Source organism: Gadus macrocephalus, chromosome 11 (assembly GCF_031168955.1).
Source record: "Gadus macrocephalus chromosome 11, ASM3116895v1".
NCBI classification, from domain to species: Eukaryota; Metazoa; Chordata; class Actinopteri; order Gadiformes; family Gadidae; genus Gadus; species Gadus macrocephalus.
In genome coordinates this window covers 3474914-3484913 of record NC_082392.1, presented here as the reverse complement: position 1 = coordinate 3484913, position 10000 = coordinate 3474914, and the positions used below count along the sequence as shown (strand labels likewise).

The 10000-nt window shown below is 49.9% G+C and overlaps 2 protein-coding genes across 2 annotated transcripts in view; one reads left to right on the top strand and one right to left on the bottom strand.

Moving 5' to 3' along the window:
- The window catches only part of adra1aa (adrenoceptor alpha 1Aa), a 4962-nt gene extending 4930 nt beyond the window's left edge, over positions 1-32 (top strand). The window contains 1 exon segment of the mRNA XM_060064787.1: positions 1-32. This exon segment is cut by the window's left edge and continues 809 nt beyond it. The gene's annotated coding sequence lies outside the window, so the exon portion shown is untranslated.
- Positions 33-2507: 2475 nt separating this feature from the next.
- The window catches only part of dpysl2a (dihydropyrimidinase like 2a), a 13200-nt gene continuing 5707 nt past the window's right edge, over positions 2508-10000 (bottom strand). The window contains exons 8-14 of the mRNA XM_060066096.1: positions 9912-10000; positions 9643-9799; positions 8676-8817; positions 7984-8154; positions 7348-7527; positions 6008-6230; positions 2508-4616 (exon numbers count right to left, since the gene is read on the bottom strand). The exon at positions 9912-10000 is cut by the window's right edge and continues 32 nt beyond it. Coding sequence (XP_059922079.1) covers positions 4525-4616; positions 6008-6230; positions 7348-7527; positions 7984-8154; positions 8676-8817; positions 9643-9799; positions 9912-10000 — 1054 coding nt within the window. The 3' untranslated portion in view covers positions 2508-4524. The remainder of the gene's footprint in view (positions 4617-6007; positions 6231-7347; positions 7528-7983; positions 8155-8675; positions 8818-9642; positions 9800-9911) is intronic.

The window sequence follows — 10000 nt, the reverse complement described above, 5'->3', positions numbered from 1 at the left end:
GAGGATGATGAATATTTTGTGTCGCATCATAAGCTGTCCCCAAAAAAGCGTTTTTCTTGCTGTATTTGTAGCCTCAATATACCGACTGTTTCAATGTTCAGACCTTGGTTTGTTGGATTCTACATCACAAACCCAGAAAGACTGTTGGTCTGTTGATTTAGAACAACAACAGCTTACGTTCTGAATATAACTAATTTTGTTCATTCGCTGAACAATAGCCCCGTTAAAACCCTTTTACCTCATCGTCCAACCGTATATTTCCGGCAGATGGACTCTGGCTGTGATGCTTACCGGGGGGAATCGAAGTAACCTTGTGGTTTCTGACCTAAATCCCGACTGACCCACAAGCCTCTTACTTCACCAGATTCAGAGCTGCCAAGTCTTGACATGCGCGGTTTCAAATATCCCACTCTCAGGCAGCACTCTTCTCATCTACGAATCGCAACACTCTCACACTGCAGCACTCGAGAGGGAATTATTTGGTTCCTGCTTCTGATTATTACAAAATTGAACGCGTGTCATGTAGTAAAGTGAGTAGAGGGGGTCGGGCCAATGTTAGCATTCGCCGCGGATACATGCGGCCGACTTTTGTGATGAATCCTGACAGGACAAAAGGGCAAGTACTAGTATTGATCAGTTGCGGGCTTTTTCAACAGTAGCGTCACGTTGCCCTGTTTCTGAAAGTCTGAGCAATAGCCACGAATAGCATCAGCAAGCGCAGAGCTCATACGCACACACACCCACGCATGCACGCATGTGCCCTCGCACGCACACACACATGCTCACACACAAACGTACACTCCTTTACAAGCACTCACACACAAACCCAGGTGCACACACGCAAACCCAGGCAGGCGCGCGCGCACGCACACACACACACACACACACACACACACACACACACACACACACACACACACACACACACACACACACACACACACACACACACACACACACACACACACACACACACACACAGGGCCGTTGCACCAAATCCTGGGCCCCTATACAAGAGGTACTGATGGGCCCCCCCCCCCGAATTCCCCCTACCAGCCCCCTGCGCTGAATTGTTGAGGGGGGGGGGGGGGGGGTAGAGAACAATTGTTGAGGGGGGGGGGGGGGGGGGGCGTGTGCGACTCCTAACACTATGGGCTGGTGGATAATTCAATTTTTTTTTTTTACATGGGCCCCCCCTCTGCCTTGGGCCCCCCCACAACTGTCTCACTTTCCCCCGCAGTCTGTCGGCCCTGCACACACACACACACACACACACACACACACACACACACACACACACACACACACACACACACACACACACACCTAGGCAGGCACACACACACAAATAAAAATGCACACACACTCCCCTGCCTACAGCACCAAAAACTATTTAGAAAGGAGTGGGAGAAGGGGGGTGATGTCAGCAGCAGACTGCAGCAGACCACCGGTCCCCTGTGTCATCGTCTGTCAAGCTGTAAATCACACCACCTTCTCAGACCCAGACCCGGGAGGAGGGGCACCCACCACCAACCACCCACGCTGCCTGGCCATCAAACGACAGACATTTTCAATCAATGTGCCCAGCCCAAGGCTGTTACTTATAAACTGGTGAAAGCCTAATGATGATCACAACCTTGATTAATTATCTTTGTGTTGAAATTTAAACTGAACACGTTTTTACCCTCAAACGCCAGACTGAGATTAAGGGGTTGGAACATTCAAAGTCTACACTTAAGAAAGGCTATTTTATGTCCTCCTGCTGTCATCTTGTCTGGTTGATGAGATGCTTTTGTAACATTGCTGACTACTTATTTCTTAAATGAAAGATAAAAAAATCTCCCAAGTAATCAGAAACATAATTAAACTGGTTCTGCTCTACCAACAACATCCTGAATTGCAGGCTGTGTAGACAAGTAAACACGCTATGTTTTAATTCATCAGTGATTAGAACAGAGCCCATGTTGTTACTGGGGGGCGGGGGGATGGGGGGAGGGGGCTTGTGGGAATTGTAGTTCGCATGCCAATGGGCATGAGTCATATCTCAGTACAAAGTTTCCCAGGAGGCTTTTCCTTGCTCGTCCTACTGTTCTTTACGCTCTCCTGATCTGCTCAAGAAGTTGACTTAATGTTGCTCTCACGGCAGTGCGTCCATCCATCTCTAATTGGACGATGCATCAACAAACCGCAGGGCATGAGAAATGCAAAAAAAAGAAATTGCGATTCTCAGAAATAAAACCCAACAGAAGTAAACACTGTTATGTGAATGATCCGAACCGAGTTCATCCTTGGGTTTTATTTGTATGCCTGGTCATGAAGATGTCTGACAAGACTCAAGGTCTCCATCTAGTGGAGGCAGATTATTTGATACCAATGAGAACAGACTTTCTTTTCAATTAGCACCTCAAAAGTCACACTGGAGCGTGTGTTCATGAAACCCCAAAAGGCGCGTGTGCGTAGCCTGCAGTGTCCAATGATTCATCTTCACAAACGACTCGGGACAAGTGTGGTATTTACTGTATTTTTTAATCCACTGAAGTTAACACAGACTGGATCGAATAATAACGTTGGGGAGCTAGGATCTCCCCCAAATTCTGATTTGTCTACATAACACATAACCAAGAGTATATCACTAGTTTGGAAGAGTGTGACAATGGTGCTCAACATCAAAAACTGAAAAACCATAACAAAAACAGAAAACCCTGCTGGCGTCTTACTACCGTGGCTTTGGAAACCAACACTTGACGTGGCGATAAATAAAGTATTGGTAGACGGGTTGAAGCAGAGCCTGGCAGAAGCAACTGCCGGGGGTTCTTTTGGTGGTCACTGATACTACCGCACACAGGACTGGGAGTCAACAACGTAGTTCAAGCAAAGGAGCGAGGGACTATCGGATATCTGAATTTCTGAATTTCATTCACAACACTAATAGGGCTCGTAAGAGCCGCTAGTCTATCAACGATTTCATCGAGAACAACGGACACATCAGCAGCACACTGGAATGGATTCATATACAAACTGAAGCACCTTTCATCAGGTTGTTGTTTTTTTTATCTCTTTTTAAAAGCGCACGTTTTTCTTCTCCAATTCTATCGCAGAACCTTCATAGATGCATGAGTCTAGTCTTGCAGTGTGCTATCATATCTTATAGAATAGGCAGGCAAGTAATTAGGTTTCAACGAATATCCTTAAAACATATCAATAATAATAATAGTCGTATCCGACACAAATCAAAGCCCCCTGCGACCTCTCAACAAACGTATTCAACATTGGGGATCGGATGCAAAAACTACGGCGGTTTTATGACCGGAAAGTGATGGGTACGTAGCACCTGCTCATGTGGATGCGGGTTCGTTAGGATCAACTTATCTGTCCTCTGAACAGACACAGCATTGGTTGTATAGCACCAGGTGCACAGAGCGTGGTTGGCAAACTAGGTGAGCGCTCGGTGCTGTGTGTTGGTTTTGTTGGGATGTCACTATGAACACACGTGTGTGGGGTTTGGAAACGCACAGAGAGCTCAAGCTTATGGTCACTGAGCTGGAATAGAAAGACAAAACGAGTTAACATATAAAAAGTGAATGCCCTGAAATGCTGCTAAAAAAAATGCTGCTAAAAATCAATAATGTGCCTTTTTTTGTGGTCACAGGTTCATAGTTAAGAGTTAAGTTGAGGTTAACTGTAAATGCAATGCTAGAATACCATCTTTCAGTGCAACCCATGCACTACAACACGACTATGGTTTCAACATGGCTCAACAACAAAACAAACGTCACGATTATAACTAAAGAAAACCACAACTAGGAACCAGGGGGAATAAAGTCAATAAAACATGGCCTGTCTAGACACCATTGTAAGATCAATAACAGGTCAACGAAAGTTTCAGATTGTTCGCAATTTCAGCACATTTTTGTTGGTCTTACGTTTGATTGAAAGAGGAAGTTGTACTTAGTAAATAAACATATAAATAGAACAAGACAAGAGAATATTAAAAACACATTCTTTTGTTCAAACCACGGTGACACAAAATGTTTCCCTTCACTGACTCGATATTTTATAATTTTTTTTTAACGTTCGAACCAAGAAGGCAACTACATGACGTACACGCAAAATAATATTTAAATGTAAACAATATCGTCAAGAAAAAAAACAGTTAAGAACCTGAACAGAAAGATCAAAACAGAACCCCCCCTTTAAACACGCCTTCTGGAAAAATGAACACCTTAGAAAACAAAAACGGAGGATTCAAAACCAAACCCAGTGGCTGAGTGCAGTGCATGATGATGGAGAGATGGGTTTATTACTTGGGGGAGGGGGGGAGGGGGGTAGATGGGGGAGGTGGTGGGGTGAGGTCGATGCAGGGGCAGATGCAGGGGCAGATGCGGGTGCGGGTGCGTTAGGGTGCAACAGTTTGTTGCGCGGACCAGGTGCGATGTGACAGTGGTTTTAAGATGGCCGCCAGTCCCGCTGTCGCGTCGGCACCGCAGTGCCGTCGCGGGGGTGGGGGGGGGGGGGGTCGGGGGCCTAGCCCAGGCTGGTGATGTTGGCCCGGCCACCGGGGGGCGCCACGATGCGCTGGGTGCTGCGGCGCGGGATGTTGTCGTCCACCTGGGCTCCTGCGGAATCAACGAGACGAAAGGAAGAGAAAACAAAACACGCGTTGATGAACGATGGGATCATCACCATGCCGACAGGGGCCGGCCACGCCCACAGGGGCCAGCCACGCCCACAAGGTTGTGAGTCGGGACACACCGATACCGATACCAGTATTCGGACTCTGGCCCGATACTGAGCTCATGTACTCGTAAAGCCTTCTCTGACACAACCACGCGATGCCACTCTACACACCTTTAAGAGCCACTTTCTTTTTTATGTGGCTTTTCGGACCTTATTGTACACCGCTACGGTGTGCGCGTGTTAGGATAGTGAAGCTCCCGTCTGAGCAGCGGCTTCCCGGACACCTAAAGTATATTGCTACGGTGTATGGAGCATCGTTAGTTTCACAACGGAACTAAAAAAAGGAATCACTAAATGACTGTGGGCCGTTACCATGGTGATCACACAGCCCCCATCTTTCCCCGAGCCCTCAGCACCGTTTTTGTGATGAGGGACTTTTTTTTTTTTTCTTTTATCTTAGTACTCAATAATCATAGAAACATTTGCCTCACTGGCCCTTCAAACTATAATGGTATTATTAAGTACTCGTATCGGCGAGTACCCAAATGTAAGTACTTGGGTCTGAGAGAGAGTGGAAGGTGGTGAGTGCAGGAGTACCCTAGCCCGGCTATTGCCAGAACAAGCTCAAATCGTAGATTGGGGAGGCTGCTGTCATTTTCTTCAGCACAAGAGGCGTGATCGACGGGCCTAGTTCAACTGACGCTGTACGCAATTGGCTGCTTGCCGTCGCTTCCCTGTCGTCATTGTGTTAAACCAGCCAATAGCGTGCCAGGGGGAAAAGCCAGCTTGGTGATTGGCTCCCGCAAAAAAAGTATCGAAACTAGTAAGAAATGTATTGCTCTTCTCCAGACCCTTCGGTAGCCTGGTCCTACCAGACTCTCGTACTTCATTTCATTTATACAGAGTCTGGACTTACTCAATTCACAAAGTAAACGTTAACTCACTTGAAGGCGGGTGTCTGTTGAAGTTTAAAACTATTGGATCTGCCCAGTGCCACTCTGGATCTGCCATAACCAATCGCTAATGTTTGGCCGGGAATCACGTTGCGCGCAGGCTGTAAACAAACCAAACACCGTGCGTGACGATGTCCGTCGACGAGAGCCGACTTCAACGCCTTTGATCTCAGCCACTCCCTCCGTTCGCTGATTGGACGCAGAAAATTCAGACGGAGAAAACCCACGAACATACCGGCAGACCCAGACCTAGTACTGAAGGGAAATTTAAATTGAGCGGAAGTACTTAGGCGGGCGGAGCCAGGCTAGCCCTGCGGCAGGGCGAGCTCAGATCGCCGGCAGAAGGGGGCGGGGCCACCCGGTCTAGGAGTACCCACCAGACAGGCTGAAGCCGGACTGGTGCAGGTTCCTCATGGGCTGAGCAGCGCTCTGCTGGTGGTGCTGCTGCTGCTGCTGCTGCTGCTGCTGCTGCTGCTTCTGCTGCTGCCTGGTGGGCGAGGTCTTGGCCGTGGACGTGGCCGACATCACCTTGGGGGAGGGGGCCACGTCACACACCGGCCCGTCGTACTGGCCCCGGGGGACGCCGCGGAGCTCCGTCAGCTGGGGGGGGAACACACCCGTCGACGGTTAGTGGGAGGAACACCACCCCCCACTGGTTGAGGACCAGTTAGTGGAGAAACCCCCCACTGGACTAACGACCAGTTAGTGGAGAACCACCACCACCAACTGGTTAACGACCAGTTAGTGGATAACCCCCCACTGGTTAACGACCAGTTAGTGGAGAAACACCACCACCCACTGGTTAACGACCAGTTAGTGGATAACCCCCCCCCCCCCCCCACGGGACTGACGACCTGGTGATTCACAGCACACCTACCTGGGGAGGTACTGGAATCACCAGGGACCTCACGATACGACATGTTAAGATGTCTCGGGGCCGTTACAAATCTATAGACAAATACGTCACAGTACCCTCTGTGGGCCACACCTTCCACCATACAGGACACCTCACACAATACAGGACACCTCACACCATACAGGACACCTCACACAATACAGGACACCTCACACAATACAGGACACCTCACACAATACAGGACACCTTCCACAATACAGGACACCTCACACAATACAGGCCACCTTCCACAATACAGGACACCTTCCACAATACAGGACACCTCACACAATACAGGCCACCTTCCACAATACAGGACACCTTCCACAATACAGGCCACCTTCCACAATACAGGCCACCTTCATTAATACAGGCCACCTTCCACAATACAGGACACCTCACACAATACAGGACACCTTCCACAACACAGGCCAGCTTCCACAATACAGGCCAGCTTCCACAATACAGTCCATTACAGGCCACCTTCCACAAAACAGGACACCTTCCACAATACTGGCCAGTACAGGCCGTCTTCTAGGTACAATTATTCAGATTGTCACTAGGATAACATTAACGCTCCCTTTAAAAACACAATGACGTTCTAAAGGAAGCTGTTGGCGTTAGCTCTGTTGGCGTTAGCTCTGTCGGCGTTAGCTCTGTCGGCGTTAGCTCTGTTGGCGTTAGCTCTGTTGGCGTTAGCTCTGTCGGCGTTAGCTCTGTCGGCGTTAGCTCTGTCGGCGTTAGCTCTGTCGGCGTTAGCTCTGTCGGCGTTAGCTCTGTTGGCGTTAGCTCTGTTTGCGTTAGCTGTGCTGGCGCTCTCACCCTGCTGCGGGCCTTGATCCTCTTGTACACGTGGTCGGGGAAGGCCTTGCGGGTGACGTAGCGTCCGCAGCCCTCGGTGGTGTGCAGGACGCCCTCCTCCAGCACCACCTTGCCCTGGCTGATCACCACCAGGGGGCCGCCGCGCACCTCCACGCCCTCGAAGATGTTGTGCTCCACGGACTGAGGGGCGGGGGGGTGGAAGGAGAGCAGAGAGGAGCGTTATGCGTGGGAGTTAGAGCGGACGGCTCTTCAACCGATTATTTTTCGGGATCAAAACCGTTGCGCAGACTTGTGCGCGTAAGCACGACGGCATCAATGATACACCAGAGTCGGACCCTCGCCAACCAATCACACGATGAGATGGTGCTGATGAAAGCACATGTGATTACTTCTCACCGATCCAAGGTGTGATGCGTCATGTTCAGGTTGTGTCAGACCATGTGCATAATCTTTGTCGATGTGGTCAAATACAATTTGTGGGAACAGCGACACACACACACACACACACACACACACACACACACACACACACACACACACACACACACACACACACACACACACACACACACACACACACACACACACACACACACACACACACACACACACGGGGGGGGGGGTGTCCCCTCTCACCAGGTTGTGGGTCTTGGCCGAGATGATCTTGGAGACGTCGGGGTCCCAGAGCACCAGGTCGGCGTCCGAGCCCACGGCGATGCGCCCCTTGCGGGGGTACATGTTGAAGATCTTGGCCGCGTTGGTGCTGGTCACCGACACAAACTGGTTCTCGTCCATCTTCCCGGACACCTGGCAGGAACACAGGGGAGCGTCGGTTAACCACCGGACACGGGTAGAGTTGTTGTTGGTACCGGACACGGTATCGGCGAATACGGAAGTTTATGTTTCGACCCGATACCATCACATGTCTAGCTCTAGAAGTCGGAAGTCGGAATGGGAAACGCGTCATCTCCGACATACGCGTGTTCTCACTACCAGGTCGGAAAAGTATGGATGCTCACACTATACTATAACAATACAAATGTATTATTATAATTGTAGATCATAAATGTAAATGATCTAATTCTGTAAAAACAATTTGTCAACAGTTAGTAAAGCGACTGGACATTGCCGTCATCGTAAGGGAACCCTTCAACAAGAACAAGTGCTAGTAGTAGTTCCAATGCTGGATGCTGTATCGGTATATATACTCTTGTATTGGCCGATACTCAAGTCCAGGAATCGGAAAGGAACAAACGGTATGGGCCCATCTGTCGACGTGGGTCCTCAGCGATGCACTCAGCGGTCCTGAATCCCCAGGGGGGTCTTACCACACACTTGTCCCAGATGAGGGACAGCCTCTCCTCCGTGCCGTTGGTGCCCTCGGGGATCAGGGTGAAGTCGTCCTTGCCCACGGCGCGCTGGGAGGTGGAGAAGGTGCAGTGGGCGCTGCCCGTCACCTGCAGGTCCCCGCTGACGAGGAGGAGACAACAGGACGGCAGTGAGCCTCTCATTCAGAGTGAGCGACCGCTCACCGCGGATCAATACTGTCTAGACACCGGAGTGGCCCGAGTTGATTAATAAAATAAACGAGCCGGCTGGTCAGTAATCATGTCAGCATGTGCATCGGATTTTATATAACTGTCCATTGAGAGTTATGATGCGTGATCTCCCTACATTAACGGACACACCACTCCCTCTGTTGGGCAGTTAAAGCCACTACATTGTTTGTCATTTTTGACTAAAGTTATCCTTCACTCAGCTGAGCTTGATTGAGCTGAAAGAACATAAAAGTGACATCAGCAGCACACCCTAGACATGACAGGGACAAAAAAACACACACAAAGACACAATGATGTGACTTTAAACCCATCCCTGACAAGATTACACTTTATGCACTGCATTCATTTCATTATTTTTATCAGCATGTGGCCTCGAATCTAGATCTAGAGCAGATTTTAACTTGATGTAGTGGAAGATATAGCACATGATGCACATGATATAGCAGAGGACGAAGCAGAGGATGTAACAGAGGCTATAACAGAGGATGTAACAGAGGCTATAACAGAGGCTATAACAGAGGCTATAACAGAGGCTGTAACAGAGGCTGTAACAGAGGCTGTAGCAGAGGCTGTAACAGAGGCTGTAGCAGAGGCTGTAGCAGAGGATGTAACAGAGGCTGTAGCAGAGGATGTAACAGAGGCTGTAACAGAGGATGTAACAGAGGATGTAACAGAGGATGTAACAGAGGATGTAACAGAGGCTATAGGAGAGGACGTATGCGGGCCGGTCACCCACCAGGCGAGCAGAGAGTTGAGATAGTCGGGGGTGGTGGGGTCGGTGCTGAGCGGAGGGGAGGTGATGTAGGCCGCTGCCGTGGCCCAGTTCTTGCTCCAGTAGTGGGTGCCGTCCGTGCCCAGGCTGGCCGAGATGGGCTCCCCGTACACCACGGCGCCTGGCGGGGCGTGTCACGAGAGAACCCAAAGTCAGACGAGCCACGCATCGTCGGTAACGGCAGGAGGGGAGAAGTGCGATCGTCATCGTTATTTCCGTTTTTCCCCGCTCACCTTTTTTCCGGGCGCTGGCGATGACATCAGCGGAGCTCTTGCTCATGACCTTGGTGATGTAGAGGGGGCAGTTGGTCTGATTGGCCACC